Source organism: Manis javanica, chromosome 2 (genome assembly GCF_040802235.1).
Source record: "Manis javanica isolate MJ-LG chromosome 2, MJ_LKY, whole genome shotgun sequence".
Taxonomy (NCBI): Eukaryota; Metazoa; Chordata; class Mammalia; order Pholidota; family Manidae; genus Manis; species Manis javanica.
In genome coordinates, this window is record NC_133157.1 from 111,427,233 (window position 1) to 111,449,973 (window position 22,741).

The window sequence follows — 22,741 nt, forward strand, 5'->3', positions numbered from 1 at the left end:
TTATATACAGAAAATGTAAATAACAATAAGCCAAAATAACAGAAATAAATCAATTACTGAAACTGAAATAAAAATTAATTATTGAAGACTCTTGTGCATATAAGCCAATCATTGTTTAGACAATCTGACATAATTACTCAAGTTACAAGTTTCAAATGAATACACCATAAGTAAACCAGATTTAAGTACAAAATACAATGGACTAGAAAATAGTCCTAGATTACCAATTACTAAATATCACTTCAATCCCTGTAGTCAAATAATCACTCAACAAACATTTACTGCACATCTTCTTGATCCGATAGACCATTACAGATGCTGAGGCAACAGAGACATAGCCTTATATTCAGTGATTACACACTCAAGTGAACAGATACATATGAACACTATATGATAAAACTGTGTGTACAGCAGGCCCAAGAGAATGAGTGCCAATTCTCTGAAGGCATATGGACATGTCAGAAAAAATGTCATGAAAGGCTAAAACTAATGTGAAACCTACTGGATCTAAGAAAGATGAGTGGGTATTTTCCAAGCATGTTTGGAGAAGGAGTAGCTCAGGATGAAGCAGTCCTCCCAAGCCAAGGAAGAGAAGAGCTCAGGGCACTACGGGCAATACTGATACATAGGAAGCAAGAGTAGACTTGGGCATTGGAGGCAAGAAGAAATATAGGAAGACATAGTTATTTGGACTTTCTTCCATTGTTGTATATTAGTTGATATCATTTCAATACATTTGCTTATGACAAAAATGAAATTGTTTTTTTCCTTATTTTGGTATCATTAACCAACAATTACATGAGGAACATTATGTTTACTAGACTCCCCCCATCACCAAGTCCTCCCCCAAATACCCCACTACAGTCTCTGTTCATCAGCATAGTAAGATGCTATAGAGTCACTACTTGTCTTCTCTGTGTTGTACAGCCCTTCCCATGTCCCCCCTCATTATACATGCTAATTATAATGCCCCCTTTCTTCCCCCCCTTATCCCTACCTTCCCACCCATCCTCCCCAGTCACTTTCTCTTTAGTAACTGTTAGTCCATTCTTGGGTTCTGTGAGTCTGCTGCTGTTTTGCTCCTTCAGTTTTTTCTTTGTTCTTATACTCCACAGATTAGTGAAATCATTTGATGCTTGTCTTTCTCCACCTGGCTTATTTCACAGAGCATAATACCCTCTAGCTCCATCCATGTTGTTGCAAATGGTAGGATTTATTTTCTTCTTATGGCTGAATAGTATTCCACTGTGTATATGTACCACCTCTTCTTTATCCATTCATCTACTGATAGACACTTAGGATGCTTCCATATCTTGGCTATTGTGCATAGTGCTGTGATAAACATAGGGGTGCATATGTCTTTCTGAATCTGGATCTTATTTTCTTTGGGTAAATTCCTGGGAGTAGAATTACTGATTCAAGCAGTATTTCTATGTTTAATTTTTTGAGGAACCTCCATATTGCTTTCCATAATGGTTGAACTAATTTACATTCCCGCCAACAGTGTAGAAGAGTTCGCCTTTCTCAGCAACCACACCAGCATTTGCTTTTCCTTATCTTTTGAATGTTTGCTGTCCTAAATGGTGTAAGCGAATATCTCATTGTGGTTCTAATTTGCATTTCCTTCATAATTAGTGATGTGGAACATCTTTCCTGTGCCTGTTGGCCATCCGAATTTCTTCTTTGGAGAAGTGTCTGTTCATATCCTCCACCCATTTTTTAATCAGGTGTTTTGCTTCTCAGGTGTTGAGGCATGTGAACTCTTTATATATTTTGGGTGTTAACCCCTTATTGGATAAGTCATTTATGAATATATTCTCCCATACTGTAGGATGCCTTTTTGCTCTGATTTTGTTTTGTTTTGCTGTACAGAAACTTTTTCTGTTTGACATAGTCCCATTTGTTCATTTTTGCTTTTGTTTCCCTTGCCTGAGGAGATGTGTTCAGGAAAAAGGCACTCATGTTTATATTCAAGAGACTTTTGCCTATGTTTACTTCTAAGAGTTTTATGGTTTCATGACTTACATTCAGGTCTTTGATCCATTTAGAGTTAACTTTTGTGTATGGAGTTAGAAAATAATCCAGTTTCCTTCTCTTACATGTAGCTGTCCAGTTTTGCCAACACCAGTTGTTGAAGAGGCTGTCATTTCGCCATTGTATATCCATGGATCCTTTATCATATACTAATTGGCTATATATTTATGGGGGTTTATATCTGGGCTCTCTATTCTTTTCCATTGATCTGTGGATCAATTCTTCTATAGATGAGTCTATTCTACTGCCAGTAACAAATTGTTATGATTACTGTGGCTTTGTAGTAGACCTTGACATTGGAGTGTAAACCCTCAGCTTTATTCTTCCTTGTCAGGATTGTTTTGGCTTTTCAGGGTCTTTGGTAGTTTCATATGAATTTTAGAACTATTTGTTCTAATTCATTGAAGAATACTGTTGATATTTTGATAGAGATTGCATTGAATCTGTAGATTGCTTTAGGCAGGATGGCCATTTTGACAATATTAATTCTTCTTATCCTTGAGCACAGGATGTATTTCCATTTATTAATTATTAATATCTTCTTTAATTTCTCTCATGAGTGTCTTGCAGTTTTCAGTGTATAGGTCTTTCACCTCTTGGTTAGGTTTATTCTTAGTTATTTTATTATTTTTTGATGCATTTGTGAATAGAATTGTTTTTCTTATTTCTCTTCCTGCTAGTTCATCATTAGTATATAGGAATGCAACAGATGTCTGTATATTGATTTTATATCCTGCAACTTTGCTGAATTCAGTTACTAATTCTAGAAGTTTTGGAGTGGATTCTTTAGGGTTTTTTTATTTACAATATCATGTCATATGCACACAGAGATAGTTTACCTTCTTCCTTACCAATCTGGATGCCTTTTCCTTTCTGTTGTCTGATTACTGTAGCTAGGATCTCCAGTACTATGTTGAATAAAAGTGGGGAGAGTGGGCATCCTTGTCTCGTTCCCCAACTTAGAGGAAAAGCTTTCAGCTTTTTGCTGTTAAGTGATGTTGGCTGTGGGTTTGTCATATACGGCCTTTATTATGTTGAGGCACTTGCGCTCTATGACTATTTTGTTGAGGGTTTTTATCATGAATGTATGTTGAATTTTGTCAAATGCTTTTTCAACATCTATAGAAATGATCATGTGATTTTTGTCTTTCTCTTTGTTGATGTGGGGTATGATATTACTGGATTTCAGATATTGTTTCATCCTTGCATCCATGGAATAAATACCACTTGTTATGATGTATTTTTGAATTCGGTTTGCTAATATTTTGTTGATATATTTGCATGTTTGCTCATCAGGGATACTGATATTCAATTTTCTTTTTTTGTGGTGTCTTTGCCTAGTTTTGGTATTAAAGTGATGCTGGCCTCATAAATGAGTTTGGAGATATTCCCTCTTCTGCTGTCTGAATGGGTATTAGGTCTTCTCTAAATGTTTGATAAAATTCAGCGGTGAAGTCATCTGGTATAGGTGTTTCATTATTAGGTAGTTATTTGATTACCAATTGAATTTCATTGCTGGTAATTGGTCTGTTCAGATGTTCTGTTTTGACTGGGTCATTCTTGGAAGGTTGTATTTTTCTATAAAGTTGTCTATTTCTTCTAGGTTATCCAATTTATTGGCATATAATTTTTCATATTATTCTCTAATAATTTTTGTATTTCTGCAGTATCTATAGTGACTTTTCTTTTCTCATTTCTGATTCTGTTTATGTATGTACACTCTCTTTTCTTCTTGGGGCTTATTTATTTTGGTTGTTTTCTTGAAGAACCAGCTCTTAGTTTCATTCTTTCTTTCTATTGTTTTATTCTTCTCAATTTTACTTATTTCTGCTCTGATCTTTATTACGTCCCTCCTTCTACTTACTTTGGATCTCATTTATTCTTCTTTTTCTAGTTTCATTAATTGTGAGCTTAGACTGTTCATTTGAGATTGTTCTTTCTTGAGGTAAGCATGTATTGCAATATACTTTCCTCTTTGAACTGCCTTTGCTGTATCCCACATGTTTTTGGGGTTTTGAGTTGTTTTTATTTGTTTCCATGTATTGATTGATCTCTGTTTTTATTTAGTTATTGAACCATTGATTATTTAGGAGGATGTTGTTAAGCCTCCATGTGTTTGTGGACTTTTTTGTTTTCTTTACATCTTTGCATAATTTATTTCTAGTTTCATACCTTGTGGTCTGAGAAGCTGATTGGTACATCTCTCTTTTTTAATTTACTGAGGCTCTTTTTATGGCCTAGTATGTAATCTATTCTGGAAAATGTTCCACATACACTTGAGAAGAATGTGTATCCTGCAGCTTTTGGGTGGAGTGCTCTGTGGATGTCTGTTAGGCCCATGGGTTCTAATGTATTGTTCAGTGCCTCTGTGTCCTTAATTATTTTCTGTCTGGTTGATCTACTCTTTGGAGTGAGCAATGTGTTGAAGTCTCCCAAAACGTGTGCACTGTATTCTATTTCCCCCTTTAATCCTGTTAGTATTTGTTTCACATTTTTAGATGCTCTTATACTGGGTGCATAGATATTTATAATGGTTATATCCTCTTGGACATACAACTTATTTTTGTATGATGATTTTATATCATGCAACTATACTCAGTTCATTTATTATTTCTAAAAGTGTTTGGTGGAATATTTAAAGTTTTCTATATATAAGATCACATTATCTGCCAACAGTTTTACTACTTCCTTTCCAATCTGGATACCTTTCATTTTTCTTGCCTAACTGTTCTAAGACTGCTAGTAGAATCTTTAAAATAATTGGTGAGAGTGGGCTCCTCATTGTTCTGTTCCTGATCTAAGAAGAAGAAAGGCTTTCAGCTTATTACAATTGAGTAGATGTTACTGTGGGCTTGCCAATGTGGCATTTATTATGTTGATGCACATTCCTCCTCCACCTCTTTTGTTGAGATTTTTACACGAAAGGTTATTGAATTTTGTCAAAGGGTTTATATGGCAGTATTGAGACGATTATATGGTTTCTGGTTTTCATTTTGATAATGTAGTGTCTCACATTAATTGATTTGCATGTATCAACCATTCTTAAGGGGATAAATATCACTTGACCTTGGCCTTTACTGACTATTCCACACATAAGGGCTGCGGTTGCTGATTCTCAATGACATTAATAAGCCAAATAGCTTCTATTTCTGCATGCACAATCTAGTTCTATCCTACATATTTCATTTTAAATGAATGATCTTGACAAATCTTTGCATTTTTATTTTAAACCAACATTTAAAGAGTACTTGTTATTTGCTGGGCATGACGCTACATAATTTCACCTACAATACCACACTAAATTAAAATGTTGGCTGTTACTGCTCTGGCTCAGCAGAACAGAAGATACGTATATCTATTTTTTTTTTTTTTTTTAGGAGAACAAGGTACAGGCTTTTATTTAGAGATAAAGTGAAAGGACAGAGCTCTTGGCATGACAAGAGAGTGCCGTATATCCATTTTTTAATAAGAAAAATATTCCATTACTTAAACTGGACCCAATTTTTACTATCTTGAATGACTGATCTACACAGAATGCAGAATCTCTGATTTCATCTTTTCATGTCTGAATTTCATGAAAAGATTTTAAAGTCTATAAGTAAAGCCTCAGATGAAATCACAGAGAGCACTCCATGTGTAATCAGGATGGGTTTGAAATCTCAATTTTCATGGTTTAGATTCATAACCAAAGGATTCCTTGCTTAGTTCCAGGATCATCTGACTGTGAAGAAGCTCCCCTATCAAGTTGATTTTCTCCTGGAAACCAATTCTTGAGTAAATATCATAAGGAGAGTTTATCCACTAAATACTCATTTTATCCAAATTACAGTTGACCTGATTAAACATTAAGAATTAATTTGAAGTAGATGAGCCATTATTAAATAAAAGTCAAAGTACCTCTTTTCAGCTTCATCTCATATGATTACATGTATCTTACCACTGTGGTTGGGCAGTAAGATACCACCTGTAGAGTGGTATGATCGATTAGTTCTCATAATTTCAGCTTAGGTCTATCTGGACAAATCACCAACCCCAATCTGTCCTCTAATGAGTCATGCATGATGTACAAAGAAGCTCTGAAAAGGTGGCCTGAAGCTAAATCCTTGGCTACAAAACTATTAACTCACGACATTTAGAGATAGTGTTTTAAATTTGGGTAACTGAGAGACAATTAGTACACACAAAAAAAACAAGTTCAGTCAGCATAGGTAAGATGTTTCTTCTAGTATGTTAGTATTATAAGTATTAATATAGATCTATTTGACCAATAGCAGAAGGAACAAACACTCTCAACCATCCCTACACGTTACAGGCTGTATGATGTACTGAAAAGGAAGGAACATTGATTAATTAGAAACTGTGAGTTCCAGTCCAGGTCCCTCTTCTGCTGTTTAGCATCTATTTGGCCAGGGTAAATGACAACCTCTCTGAGATTTTTTTCTTTGTATCTATAAAACTGGCAACAAGGATCTCTGGCTTACCAACTTCAAGGAATTGCTGAAAGAATCAAATAGTTAATATATGCAAAAGTGTTTAAAAAAACATAAAAGCCAAATAAGCATTTGAACTTGCTATTGCAAGTATGTCTTTCAGAAGAAGATAGATGAGATTTAGAGTAAGGAATATTCTACCAGGAGGAAGAAGACCTAGCCTGGCTCCATCCCAAAGCAGCTGTGGGATTTTCTAACAAACCATGCAGAGTTCCTGGGTATTTGTTGCTTACCTATAAAATGTAAAAAAGTCAAATGAAATATTCACAACAACAGATATAAGAGTCTGAACTTTTTGCTGGATACCAGACTTGTGCAAAAATACATTTTTTCCTCCAAGTTTTTTATTTCAGTTGAAAAATTACTTAAAATCAGAGAGATCTGCAAGCTATTTCCATATCATGTGCCTATCTAGAGTTAATCACACATCATTGGGGTTAGTCAAGGAGGAAAGCAACTTAACGAGCTTTGGGACATCCTTAATTAAATGATAAATGTGTGTCAGAGTAACTTGGATCAAATTCCAATTGCTTTTAATTCAAGAATATGGTAATCTTTCATATTCCTTAGACATTCTGGTGCATTTCAAATGCATGTTATAAAAGCCCTTATTCATACCTGAAAAGGCTGCCTGCTGGAAACGGTGAGATGTTTCCTTATCCATCTGTTGCCTTGATTCCCAAATATCTGCCACAGCAGCTGTCCTCTTGTGTCACTCCAGTATCGCTGGTAGATGGCCAACCTGTAAATATGTTTCCCAAACATGTGGTAATGTAAGCGGAAGGTGCAGCCCTCTGCGCCACTAGCATTAAGGACTGGGCTGAGTAAAGCAGCTCTGTTTTGGAAAACCTGTGGCTCTGAAGATTCTATGTAGAGATAGTGTCCTTTGGCAGTGCCCAAAGTGCTATCCTTCATCGGTCCTGTATTTAGTGTTGAAGTTGGACCCTGGTTCCAGGTCCAATCAAAGTCATCGTCTGTGTCTTGTTCCCAATTACAAATTCCATTTTCAAAATCACACTGTAGTTCAGGCACTGAAATTGGCATTAAATAACAGCAAACGACAAATACGGTCAGAGTAACTACAATTAAGAATACTAGTTGATACTTTGCTCCTGCCAAAGTAAACCATTTTAATTAAAAAAAAATCACATTATTTTTTAAGTGAATAAATCTGAGATAATACATCAAATAATAGCATTTTATGGACCAAAGGTGTAATGGCTTTGGACATTATTTTCCAAATGCCTTTTATGCCTGTCCCTTCTCCATTTCTTTTACTGTAAGTCTAGGCAAATGATCATGACTACAGAGCTGGCTTATTGCCACAAATTTATGGCTCGGTAGATTTTAACATTACCTGAGTATTCCAATCACCAGTGAACATTAAAAAGTAAAACAAAGCAAAACAAAAAAACCCACAATTCAAATCCAAAGATCCTGATTTAATCAGTTCAGATGCAATAACTAAACATCCATATTCTTTATCAGCTCCCTTGGTGATTCTAAAAGGCAGAGCTGAGAACTGTCATATAGTAATAGGTTTCAGTCTCCCAGAATCACCTGGGTACATGGTAAAATTGCTTCCTCCTTGGTAAAGCCCAGCACAAATACCAGTTTGTCAGATACAGGGTGAAGCCCAGGAATCCTTATTTTTAATAAACACCCAAGGTGTTCTGATGTGTTTTCCAGATCTCACTCTGGAAAACTATTCTCTGATTTCAACCTACCCAGTTCTACATGTCCTCCACACCAGGGCCAGAATGACCACCTTTCAAAGGCAGTCTGTCATTTGCCTCCTCTATTCAATATTCTTTAACATATACTCACTTAGTGTAAACTGAAATCCAAACTCCTCTATCTTTAAAGCATCACCTTTCCCAAATTATAATAATTTCTTGTTCATCCCCACTTATTCTTCCCTCATCAGGTAGCTGTCTTACCAACATACCCTAAACACCCAATCCTTTCTGCATCTCTGTATATGCCTAATGCTATGTCGTGTGCCTTGTTAACTCTTAGCTGTATCAACTCAGGAGAGTCTTTTCTTCTGACTTGACTGTAGCTCCTTTGAGCTGGAGCTTTTAAACTTCCAAATCCCTTCAGTCACTAGAAGAATTCAGAGCACTTATAAAGAACTGATTAGTCCCTTATCAACTGAATACTCTGCCTAACCCTCTAGGTTAATATAAGAGTGGATCTATTTTTCAAGATGTGAGGATTCTGTTGACACCAAGTATTTGTGTGGAATAAATGGGAAAGAATGTACATTTGACATTTTTTGGGCAGAAGGGACAGGTTTTAGAATTAATGAGTAGTCCCACACTCTAGCTTTTACATAAATTAATATTTTCAAAACATAAATGTCAGCTGTCCTTTACCTGTTCATCTTAGTAAATGCACTTGGTGCCAGAGGTGAACAAATACCCTGAAACAATAAATAAAAGTATGTGTGCATAAGTGCAGCCAGGCAAGAACAAATCATCTGTCTCTGAAAGCCACAGAACAGGAGCTGGACCTAATGAAGGGAACCAAGTGAGTAAATGTCAAACGGGAGACGAGCTTCCATTTGATATTTCCTTACTTGTGACTAATCAAGCCCAGCGGTGACAGGAACTGGGGACCCACGATGAGAATGTCAAGCTGCTGAGTTTTTTGACATAAAGCTGACACTAAAGCCAACAGAATTTTACACTGCCTGTCTTCCAACTGACTGCATGCTCAATCTTTACTTCAAGAGGGAATACATGTAACCCCACCCTTAAATAAAAGACCACACCTCTAAACACCCTTCAGAAAATACGATGTAGCTTTCTGGACGTCTAATAAAGCGGCGTTCTATGTAATAAAGGAGTATGTGTAGATAGAAAGCTGTGAGAGAAACAGCCTAATGCTACTATTATGTCCTTTCATGACTATTTAGTCACAGGTAGCTTTTTGATACTATGATTGTATTGCCATAATCCCATTCTACTAAATTAATACTAAGAAATTGGAGGGGTAATCTGCTTATTTTTAGCAACAGATCAGCATTTTTTAAGGATTGGGATTTGGAGAGCTTGAAAAAGATGAAAAGGCTCTCTAAATTTGTGAAAATAAATTACCTTTAGGACAAGTAACATTTCTTACAATAGTTGTTGCTGAAATGATCAATTTTATTTACTTCTTCTCAAGGTACTGGTTGTGTGAGATGCATGGTAATTCTGACTTCAATATACCTATGTCAAAGGCCACGCATATGCAAGACTCTGTACAATGATTTTATGGAAATTTCTTAATGTAATGTTTCCTGTGATGTACCAAGCATTTTATGGTTTTACTTTGGTTTATAATTAGCCTTCCAGTGTTGCTGTCACACAGCTTGAATTTTAGGGACTGTTGCTAGTTCCAGATAAGAAAAGATGTAAACTTTTCTGATTTTTGTAATGAAAAAAAAAACAACAACTATTAGCTTTCTATCTATTTTTTTCAGGAAAAACTTCATTAGACACTATCTGGAGCTACTTTATTACTTCAAGACTACACAATTATCAGATACCATAAACATTTTGGTAATTTAACTTCACTCTCTGCTCCCTATAGCCAGACTATCAAATGTCCTCCTCAATACTTCCCAACTCTGCTCCCTGCCCCTTCCCCCCTCTCCCTGTGACCCAGACTGCCAGCCCCTACCCCATGCGCTCCTGCGGTGGCCTTCCAGTGGGCCGCCCACACCCACTCTCCTCTAACCCATTCACTGCACTATATCCGCAGTGACATTCTGCAATATGCCAATCCTATCATATTACCTTCCTTATTAAAAACCTTCAAATAAAGAACTTCCTCAGTATAGACTACAAAGATCAGCAGCACTGTTTCCCCTGCGTCCCCATCCTCATGGTGCACCCTGGTCCCCCTTCACCCCCTTGCTCCCGCCACGCTGTGTTCCATCTCCTCTGCAGTCACGTATCATTGCTCTGTGTGCTCTACTTTTCAGACCTCAGCTAAGTCACCACCTCCAGAATGTCCAGTGCCATTATATTCAAAGTCTCAGTGCTCCTATGTGTAACTCCTGTCAAAGCTGCTACTTTATACTTATGTCTTAAATATTTAAATAATAGCTATGTCCTGTTCAATGAGACTGGAGGCTCCATGAGGTCAGGGGCTCTGTGCAGCTGTGCTCATCAGTGTGTCTAGAGTTTCTGTCCATGAATCTACATAATAAATACTGATGGTGTGAGTAATAAATAATGTTCATCAACTTTGGGACAATTCTCAATGTCTATGGCTTGACTGGCTAGAAAGCAGAAAGCTAATCAAGATCACCACTATCAAAATGAGTAAGAGGGTCCAAAAAAAAAAAAAAAAAACTTACCACAGTCAAGCTCATCAGTCTCATCACCACAGTCATCCACCAGATCACATAATAGACGCGTTTCTATGCAAGCCTTGGTGTGTCGACACCAGAAATGATCAGGCCCTTCGCAGCTCTCTGCAGGGAGGGGAAGAGTACAGTTTTCAAATCTGATATCATCGATCGCTGAGACGCCTTCATAAATGCCAAGACTGACTTTATGTAGCGATAAATGGAAAGGCTGAGTAAGGCGTCCAAGCTGAACAGCTGCCTGTGACCACTGGTCCCCCTGGTTATATAATACTCTCCAGAGAACTGTGGAATCATTGGATAGCTCCATGTGCAACTGTAGCTCAGCTGCTCCCACTGACTGGCCATAGTTGTAAAACCTGAAAAAGAGCACACACACAAGAAATGGAAATGATTTATGGGACAGACTGATATATTCAACTTTCAGCATCTTTCACCCAGTCAACAATTAAAACTTAGTTATCACAATGGACACTTTAATTTCTTGCAGTAACCATGGTTGCCCACTTGCAAGAGCTTATCTGCTGAGGTGCACACTCTCCCAGGGTCCTGAGAGCCTTTCTCAAGGAATTCAGGCCAGAACAGGGCAAACAGTGTTAATTAAATTATAATCCATTGTTGGAGGGAAAGAATCCCTTTCATCTAAAGGAAGAAAACAACAAATACTGACAATGTGCTGCTAAGTAAGATATTAATTGTGTGAATCCAATTCAGTAACTATTTTTAAAGCAAAACTAGTTAAATTATAATGTCTAATAAATGCAAGAGTATTTATGTCTGCCACCACCAGGCTACAAGCTGACCATTAGTTTACCATTGTTTTTTAATAGTTACCAAAAGGAAAGTATGCATCCAGTTCCTGTCTGGCTAAACGTTGGGCTCTGGAGTTTAGCAACTTGTGACAAGCTTCTGCTTTTCTTCAGAATGAACATAAAATGCCCTATGAGGACACAAAAACAAATCATAAGTTAACCTACTAGATTCTAAAGTGAGGCATCTCTCTCTTAACTGTTCACTAAGTTCCATGTCCAACTAAAACTAAAACTATACCGCAATGAAAAATTCATAAAAGTAATTGTTAGTCCAGTTTAATTGATAAATGCAAATATCATAAATATTTAACTGTTAAAAAATACTATTTAATAGTAAAAATAAATAGTATAACAATATTTATTAGTAAAAATGATTTATAAATATTAAACTACTATCTATATTTAGGTCAAAATGATGTCAAAACAATGGGTAATTTCAGTTAATTCGGTCAAAAATGTATCTATACCCCATCCCCACCATCTGTAAGGGAGCCGTTCCACGTTGACAACATAGGTACAGCTAACAACATTCAGGTCCCTCTCAGACCTGACCAAAGGCAAGAGGAGGTAGTTGCGGAGAGCCTCTGCTTGTTTCCTACCTTGAGCTGTGTCGTGTGTATGATCCTGAGGTGGGGCCTGTTGCTTGAAATCAGCAGAAAGGTTGCTTCTAGAGCCCCATACCCAGTCAAAATGGTCACCACCGATTGCTTCAAACCAACCACAGCTATTCTCTTCGAAGTCACATTTAGAAACTGCAGAACAAAAATGTGGTTCTTAGGTTAACTCTCCAAAGTGGTCACATACTTCAAGAAGGGTAGATCTCAAATAACTATAACCTTGTTGTGCTTCTCTAAATATATAAAAGGAAGCGCTTGAGGGTGGAAAATGATATCTGATCCAAAAACAAAAAAAACAAAAAAACAGAACAAAATTATGCTTTTATACTTGAAATTATCAATTTAAAAATTCAATTTTCTCTACATATACCATCTAAGAAACAGCATTATTCAGCTACATTATTTAATTGGTCAAGGTCTGCCTCATTTATGCTGATACTCACGTTAGTTTCTCTGATACTATTACATCACTGAAAGGTTTAACTGTTCCTATAGAGTATTTTACACTAAAAAATAAAGAGTAGCTACTTCTAAAACAATATTTGGAAAATACAGATCCATTATATTTAATACAACACTCACCTCTGATTTTTATAAAGCTTAATATTTCCCAAAGCATTGTATGCCTCACCTAATTTTTGCAGGGCAGAATAATCTGACCTTCCTTTCAGGTAAATAGGCACAGAAATAGTTAACTTACACAAAGACAGTCTTTGGAAAAGGGAGGAGGAAGAGAACAAAAGAAAAAGAAGAGAAAGGGAAAGAATGGGAAATTATTATAATAGTATCAAATTATAGCTAATATTTAGGGAATGCCTTATGTAATAAAACCTGCACTGAATGCTTTATAAACATTTAAGTTTCACAAGAGCAACATAGAGAAGGTATTATTAATGTTGATGTTTTAGAAGAAGAAGAAAGTTCAAAATCAAATAGTAAGAAGTTGTAGGGATGGATAGAAATCCAAATATTCTGACCCTTAGTCTACTATTCTTTCTGCAGCTGTTGCCAGTAACTGTTAATTGTCATTAGATTGGAAAAGGGATAAACCAAAAAGGCATAATTTGGATTTGCTTAGTGTGGATGTTCAGGTGGTGACTCTTTCCCAGTGCAAAATGAGGTTTACTCCCACCTATGAGTATTACACTGGGATCCTTGACCAACGGTTATTTTCATCTAAGAATATAGTAATGAACTGCATAGGTATTCCCTTGCAAAAGAACTTAGGAAGATTAAGCTTAGGGGATAAGAGTATAAGGTAAATCACTCAATAAGATTGCAAAATTTCAAATTGTAAGGACATTTTAACCTAACGGTAAATCATATTCAGTTTTTAAAATGCTATTTGTACCCCAAGAGGAATGTGAGGAGTAATGATATTATGAAATTTTCCTTTTAAGGTTCTATAAAATATGTGATTTCAAAATATTTGCTTTCTATCAAGTTTCCGGGCCCAAAATACAGCCAGCAGAATACTTCCACATTTTACCAAAAGTCTATGAGAATATATGAATGAATTTAAATACTTTTAAAACACCGTATCAATTTTAATAAGAGATAACTATATTTCAGCATATTACAAAAGAGCAAAATGAAGAAAGTATTGCTATATTTAGAAAAGAGATTTATCAAATAAAGTTTACAAATCTACGGTAAAGCAAAACTAAATACTAATCAAGAGTGAAAAATAATAATGTCAAGTTAGGGACAAATGCTAAGAATATTTAAGTCTTTATACTTTTAAGGGCCATCTCTATTTATAAATATATACCATGTAACTATCCATAAATATACATAGATTCCAGGGGTTTCAAAGTGTGAGGATGTCATTTCAATCCTAGGGAAAGCAATGCTTTGATTCCTATTTCAGATAATCCAAAGAACAGGATCCAGCCATTCTTGACTACATAGAAAGAAAGCAAGTTATTGCTACTATCTATCCTACTTAGCTACGTGGAAAGGAAACCTTATCATCTGCTATCCAGAGAGACACTGTTATGGAAATAAATGAATATTCAAATAGTAGTAAAATTTAAGAAACTATTACAGCCATTTTGTAGTTTTCTTAGATAAGTCCTTTCAACTACAGTGATTTTTAACGGATGATTATACTGTTAAAATTCAAATACTCCTTTCCAGTATACTTCATTCCTATATAGATTTCTATATACACTTGAAAACTCACCTCAACTGATCAGAGATGTAATAAGCAGATGCAATTAATCTGGCTAGCCATTAATCAAATATATACCTCATTAGAATAGCTTTTGAAAAGTATGCATATCTTTTACTGACTTAGAAATATCCTGGGTCTGTTTTAATAAATTGAAGATCAAGGATTTTTCACTGTTTCTGGAGCATCATTATCAACTTTCTCAATTATCATCATCAGAATCAACATAATTTGCAATGACAACTGCAGTTCCCACTTACTCAGAGTTTACTGCATACCAAACTCTGTGCTAAGTGCTGTTACATTCATAACAGGATGCCTGGTGACACAGAATTTCTAAAAATTATGTTTGTCTTTTCAATGCTATGGTAGAAAAGCTACTGATTCTACACAGAAGCTTTTAATAATTTTGCATGTAATTAGCTTTGTGGCCTCTACTAGTCATGTAAATATAATACAGTAGCTGCTCCTGAGAACATGGAGCTAAGGAATATTTGGTGGAATAACAAATAGGTCCATATCCAAAGCTATGACTGTCATATTTAGAGCTTTTCACTGAGGCAAAAGAAGTTCAAGGTATGCAGAAGCCATGGAAATTTGTGAGGGAAGACTAAGTTCAGAACCACTATGTCTCATTTCAGATTCATCATCTGAGAACTTTTTTGATGGTTTGGGATGATTCCTACAGAGGTTCATGTGTAAGGAATAAACACAAAGTGTATAAAGGGGATATCTGGGCTCTGTGCTGGTAATTTGGTCCACACAAAGACTTAACAAATTTATAGGAGGATGCTCCATGTAATTTACTCAATGGGTGTGAAAACATGTCCACACAAAACCTGCACACTGATGTTTATTCATGACTACCAAAACTAAGAAGCAACAAAAATATCCTTCAGAAGGTGAATGGATAAATGAATTGTGGTATATCCAGGCAGTGGAATATTATTCACCGTTAAAAAGGAGTGGGCTATCAAGCCATGAAAAGGCATGGAGGAACCTTATATACATATTACTAAGTGAAGGAAGCCAATCTGAAAAGGCTGCAAACTATATGATTCCAACTATATGGCATTCCAGGAAAGGCAAAACTGTGAAGACAGCAAAAAGATCAACAGTTGTCAGCAGTTGTGGGTGGAGGAAGGGATGAAAAGGTAGAGCACAGAGGATTATTATGGAAATAAAAATATTAGCACCTAGGTGACACCATAGTGATAGGTCTCATGATATATATTTTCAAAACCATAGAATGTACAACACCAAACATGAAAATTACTGTAAATTATGGACTTTGAGTGATAATGATGTGTCTATGTAGGTTCATCAATTTTAACAAATGTCTCACTCTGGTGGGGCACATTGATAATGGGGAGGCTATAGATGTGTGAGGGATGCAGTGTATATGATAGAAATCCATATCATTTCCTCAATTTTTCTGTGAGCCTTAAACTGCTCTGAGAAAAAAAGTCTTAATCATTGATTAATGTGTTATAAAGAAAAAAGTACTATAGGACAAATTATGTCGCAACACATCGTGTAGTCACACTTCCTGTGGTTTAGCCACATAGGCAAAAGATGCCCAAATTTAGGGGAAAAAAAGAGAAATGGCTCAACATGCAAGTGCTAAATTAAGAAGGTAGAAACCCACAGTCCAGATGAGGGCTTCCACTGTGGTTTGCAGAGAGATCTGAACCAGCAAAGACATAAATGCAGGGTGGAAGACATCCATTCAATACATATGTCATATTATTTAATCCTCATTAAATATAGAAAATTATTATCCCTATTTTAGAGTTGAAAAATATAAAACTGAAAGAGGAGTAACATGTAATTTCAGTGCTTATTATTACTGATACAATCCCAACCCATATATTTTGTCAAAATTTGCACTTTTAAAAAATTATACTGCTTCTAGTAGTTAGCAAAGTAATAATAATAGTAGCTAACAATTTTAATAAAACTAATTTTATGCCAGGCACTGTGCTATTTATTTTAATGCAAGATCATATAGAATACAAACATGTATACTCACAGGACATGCTCTGGAAGTAGATTTTAAACTATATAATAAGTTCACTAAATTGACTCTTCTTGTTTAAGCTTTTTCCCTCTAAATTTCATGACCTCCTGAAAGTTGCATGAAGGACAAAATTTAATTCAATATTCTAATAGGCTAGTTTAAGTTCATTGAGGCTGTACCTTATCTGATTAGGCAGACATTATTATAAACTTCAAATGCATTAATACTACATATCTTATTTTAGAATATGTACTCTACCAACTATTCCTTTGAGTTTCAGGCATTTCCATGCATTCAAGTGGTTATATGTTTGGAGTTAGGAAAAGGTTGAAGTAATTGAACTCTAGACTTTATCAATAATTAATATTCATTATTTAAATATAAGATACAATAGTAAAGGAATACTAAAAATTACCATGAAATAAAAAAGCTGTCTATACAGATAAACAGATATAATGAAATCATTTAAAGGAATACCAATGCACAAATTACTAAATTATATTTGGCATTTAAAATTACTGTATTTGAAATACAAATGATTAATTACAATATCCTACATATGGTTTTAAGGGTTTCCTGTAATACAACCAATGAAAACATTGAGATACATTTCTCCATGGATCTCTCCTGTGTCTTTCTGCATGTTTTATAAGCTGAGCCATTAACTGTCTCTTTGTTCCAGATCATCCTCGCAAAGATGTTTAAATAGCAAACATTCATGAAAAATAGAGTAACTCCATTTGCATCAGACAGCAAGTCATTATCATATATAATATAATAAAGATAACTTTTCCCTTCTAAGCAAACAAAGGTCAGACAAGTTTGTCTCAAGTCACTTTAAAAGGCTTGGGTTCCATAAGCTCAGGCTTTCTTGACTGTGATGCAAACTTCTTATCTGTACCTACTTGGGGGCCTCTGTGTTGACCCAGGGACTCGGGGAAAGAAAAAACCAGAGAACATGATGCGTATCCTATTTGTTACCCCACTGGTAATAAAGCCCTTGTGTCCAGCCAGGAGTTTTACCTCTTCTGCTGGCATCCATGCAATTACAGAGGCTGACTAGCTAGCTTACATGTAAGGTAAAATTTCAGACCCTTCGCAGTCCTCAATACACACTAAACACTAAATCTATAGTGCCCACCATTTAGGAGCTTGGAATCTAGTGTAGGAAATTTGTAAGCAAACAGATGATCATCATAGTGTAAGAATCACCATATACTCATTCATACATTCATTCATTTATTCATTCCTCATTCATTTGACAAACATTTACTGAGTGCAAGTTAGATGTCTGGCACAGGTACAGTGTTTAAGAACACAACAGTAAAAAATGGGGGCAAAAACAGAAAAAAATCTTGTGCTCATGAAATTTAAATAAGGAAATGAGCAGATAGGGACATTAGAGGATCGAGCACAAAAAAATCAAAATAAATAAAACATATAATCCACTTAATGATAATAGATCTAAGAAGAAAAATGAAACATGAAGAAATAGAGTGTTACAGAAAAGGGTGGAAATTGTAGAAGGTGATCACCAGAGCCTTCATAGAAAAGCTGACAATTAGGTAAATGTCTGAAGGAGGCAGGTGAGGAAGCAAAGCATGTAGCACATAGTTAAAGAATATACTCAACACAGAGGGCATAGCAACGATAAAAGACTTGAGGCCAGAACATGCTTCCAGGTCCAAGAAATGCCAGAGACTAAGGTATCTCCAGGAACCTGAATAATAAATAGACTAAATTGGAGAGGTCACTTTAAGCCTTTGGCTTAAGTTTTGAGTACTTTTAGAAAAAATTGGGATATTTTAAGCAGAAGAATGACAAAATCTGACTAAGCCTGATCACTGTAGCTGTTGTAGTTAGAAAAGATGAAAGTGGTGAGGTGGGCAAGAAGCAGCAAAGATCCAAACAAGAAGTGATGATGGTCTGGACCAGGGTGGTGGCAATGAAAGTAAGGATGAACTGTTCTGGATATACTTTGAAGGCAGACATAACAGGATTAACTGATAGGAGATATGAGGTGTAAGGAGCAGAGATGACTCAATATGATTTCAAAGCTTTTTGACCTGAATATTTGAAACAATGGACGTACATACCATTTATGAAATGGAGCTCAAAACAGTGGTAGTTCAAGCCACAATTATTTCAGTTTCTTTAATATTTCAGCTTAATAATTCAAGAATACTTTCCTCCTTACCCATTCTAATGCCTTTCCACAGTCCATTCCTCCTGTTTGGAATTCACCATTTATTTTCACCTAGCTATTCAAATTCACTTATCACTTTTCTTTTAAAAGTAAATGCTACCCAAGTAGATAGAGTTAATTGATTTCGACAAAGGAATGGACAATACAATGAAGAAAACAGTATTTTCAACAAATGATGCTGTAACAACTGGACATTTACAATCAAAAAAATATTTAAGAAGAATCTAGACACACACTTCACATCCTTCACAAAAATGTACTATAAATGGATCACAGTTCTAAATGTAAAATGCAAAAATATAAAACTCCCAGAAAATAACACAGGAGAAAACCTTAGGTATGGCAATAACTTTTTGATACAGCACCAAAGATCCATCAAAGAAACAACTGATAAATAATTGGACTTTATTAAAATTTAAATTTTCTGCTCTGTAAAAGACAATGTCAGGAGAATGAGAAAACAAGCCACAGATTGGGAAAGAACATATATAAAAAACACATCTGATAAAGGACTGTTATCTAGATTATACAAAAAAACTCTTAAAACAAGGAAAAAGAACCATCTGACTAAAAAATTGGCCACAGACCAGAACAGACACCTCACCAAAGAGACACAGATGGCAAATAAGCATATAAAAATGTGCTCCATATCATATGTTATCAAGTCAACACAAATGAAAACAACGAGGAGATCCTATCACATAACTTCTAGAATAGCCACGCCCAGAACACTGACACCACCGATGCCAATGAGGATGTGGACCAACAGAACTCTCATTCGTTGCCTATGGTAATGCCAAATGCAGGGACATTTTGGAAGACAGTTTGGAAGTTTCTCACAAAACCAAACATTCTTTTACAAAATGGTCCAGCAATCACGCTCCTTGAGATTCACCCAAAAGAATTAAAGTTATATCCACAGGACACCTGCACATGGGTGTTTACAGCAACTTTACTCATATGGAATACTGGGCAATGGAATATTATTTAACACTAAAAAATAATGAGTTTTCAAGTCATGAAAAGACATGGTAGAACCTTAAATAGATATTACTAAGTGAACAAAGCGCATCTGAAAAGGCTATACAATGTATTATCCAACTACATGCCATTCTGGAAATGGCAATTAATACCATCTAGACTATAAAAAGAACAGTGGTTGCTAATAGTTGGGGTGAGGGAGGAACAGAACATAGAGAATTTTTAGAGCAGTGAAAATATTGTGTATGACACTGTAATGATAGGTATATGTCATTACACAACTGCCCAAAGCCACAGAATGTACAAAATTAAGCCCTGAATTAAACTATGGATTTGGGTGATTATAAACTGTCAGTGCAGATTCATCAGTTGTAACAAATGTCCCGCACAGGTGAGGGATATTGATAATGGGGAGAACTGCGCGTGTGTCCGGGCAGGACTTATATAGTACCTCTCTCAATTTTGCTGTGAACCTGAAACTCCCCTAAAAAAATTGTCTTCATAAAAAAAGAAAAGAAAGGTCAATGCATTTTGTTATGATTATTGGTTTGATTTTTATACTTGATTTATATGTGAATCCACATTTCTCCCTTATTATTATCATTATTATTTTTTTAATAAAATGCTGAAGTGGTATGTAGATGCAAGATAAAGGTAAAAAACATAATTTAGTGCTGTAAGAGGGCAAATGTAGATGATCGGGTGTGTGTCTATAGACTAAGTATTAATCCAAGCTAGACAAGGGCAACAAAACATCCACGGATGCAGATTTCTCTCAAAACGGGGGTGTGAGGTCCTAAGCCTCACCTCTGTTGACTCAATTTCTCACCTGATGGCCCCCCTGCAACTGTGCCTGTCATAGGTTGTTCCTCCCTTGAGGAATCTTACCCATCTCTGGCTAACCAGTCATCTTCCAGGGCCCTACAGGGAAATGTAAAGTTGGTAAGTGAGAGAGAAGCAATGTTGTTTGAAAAGGTTAGCTTTTTACTTCTTTGCAGATTTATGCCCTGTGGCTTCTATGCCCAGCATTTGTCTTGAGGTATCTTTACCACTTGGAAGAATTATGATACTCGGTAATTTTCGATATGAGGCACGAATTCTACTAAAGGGTTGTAATTAGGAAGGAAGAAGAAAAGCTATAGAAGTAGCAGAGAGAAGAAAACATGGGAAGATTATTTCTTTGACATACCTTCTTGTAGAGTAACATAAGCATGTATAGGTTTTAAACTACTAATTAAATTGCACACATACATTAACATAATAGGAATACAGCTATATAACAAAAGCAGACCTACAATTACCAGCCATATCCAGTGAAACCAAGAAAACCAGTTAGGTACCCTAGGCATTTGTGAAAACTTATCAGTGATATGATGGATATTGTCTAACTGAATTTGAATAGTTTGAGAAAAATCAGACAAATTAAAACAACACATTCCTCGGGAACTGTTCACATCCCATATGTTCTCTTAACAGTAGATAGTCTATAGTCGCAAGATTTTGGAGCGCTGCAACTTGCACTTCTCCTAATTCTTGGTTGAGTTTCGACAGTAGAGATCCAGACAAATCTGTCGTTTTACTGTATGCACAGGCCAGCTTAGATATCTCCTTCTTCATTCCAATGGCAAGTCCAGGAACCGGTGGGATGAATGCAGCTACAACTGCAGCAGTGCCAGGATCTTTGTTGAAGTTTTTTGATGTTCATCTTCTGGAATGACTCTTCCAGAGGATGTTGATGTTGGAAGTTCTTCTTCATATCGTATCTTAATTCGTTTTCTGGGTAGCTAAATTAGGCTTTGATCCTCTGTATAAACACAAACCCTTTGCCCACACTTTGAATGACCTTTATACCATTGTGAAGAACCTATTGGAGATCACCACAAAATAACTGCTTTTTTTTTTAAGAGAAAGGAATATTATCAAAAAAATGTACTTCCATAGCTGATCATCTGAAACCCTTTGAAAGATCAAAATTAAGGATATGTAAAGCATGCATTAATCGTTGATTTGCAGTTAGTTTTATCCTATCAGGGAATAATCCCCCTTTTCTTTCTCTTTTTTTTGTTATCATTAATCTTTAATTACATGAAGAATATTATGTTTACTAGGCTCTCCCCTATACCAAGTCCCCCCCACAAACCCCATTACAGTTACTGTCCATCAGCATAGCAAAATGTTATAGAATCACTACATGTCTTCTCTGCGTTGCACAGCCCTCCCCTTTCTCCCACCCCCCACATTATGCATGCTAATCATAATAACCCTTTCTTCTTTCCCCCCTTATCTCTCCCTACCTACCCATCCTCACCAGTCCCTTTCCCTTTGGTACCTGTTAGTCCATTCTTGAGTTCTGTGATTCTGCTGCTGTTTTCTTCCTTCAGTTTTTCCTTTGTTCTTATACTCCACAGATGAGTGAAATCATTTGATATTTCTCTTTCTCCACTTGGCTTATTTCACTGAGCATAATACCCTCTAGCTCCATCCATGTTGCTGCAAATGGTAGGATTTGTTTTCTTCTTATAGCTAAATAATGTTTCACTGTGTATATGTACCACATCTTCTTTATCCATTCATCTACTGATGGACACTTAGGTTGCTTCCAATTCTTGGCTATTGTAAATAGTGCTGCAATAAACATAGGGGTGCATATGTCTTTTTCAAACTGGAGTGCTGTGTTCTTAGAGTAAATTCCTAGGAGTGGAATTCTTGGGTCAAATGGTAAGTCTATTTTGAGCATTTTGAGGAACCTCCATACTGCTTTCCACAATGGTTGAACTAATTTACATTCCCACCAGCAGTGTAGGAGGGTTCCCCTTTCTCCATAGCCTCGCCAACATTTGTTGTTGTTTGTCTTTTGGATGGTAGTCATCCTTACTGGTGTGAGGTGATACCTCATTGTAGTTTTAATTTGCATTTCTCTAATAATTAGTGATGTGGAGCATTTCATGTGTCTGTTTGCCATCTGAATTTCTTTTTTGGAGAACGGTCTGTTCAGTTCCTCTGCCCATTTTTTAATTGGATTATTTGTTTTTTGTTTGTTGAGGCATG

General features: G+C 36.0%; 1 protein-coding gene across 9 annotated transcripts in view; it reads right to left on the reverse strand.

Annotated features, from left to right (window-relative positions):
- The window catches only part of MALRD1 (MAM and LDL receptor class A domain containing 1), a 672,837-nt gene that overhangs the window by 541,128 nt on the left and 108,968 nt on the right, over positions 1–22,741 (reverse strand). For all 9 annotated transcript variants that reach the window (XR_012127984.1, XM_073229124.1, XM_073229120.1 and 6 more), the window contains exons 15-18: positions 12,296–12,448; positions 11,719–11,824; positions 10,876–11,243; positions 7,143–7,555 (exon numbers count right to left, since the gene is read on the reverse strand). Coding sequence is in view for 8 of the 9 variants with exons in the window: in XM_073229124.1 (XP_073085225.1) it covers positions 7,143–7,555; positions 10,876–11,243; positions 11,719–11,824; positions 12,296–12,448 (1,040 nt within the window). In the remaining variant the exon portion in view is untranslated. The remainder of the gene's footprint in view (positions 1–7,142; positions 7,556–10,875; positions 11,244–11,718; positions 11,825–12,295; positions 12,449–22,741) is intronic.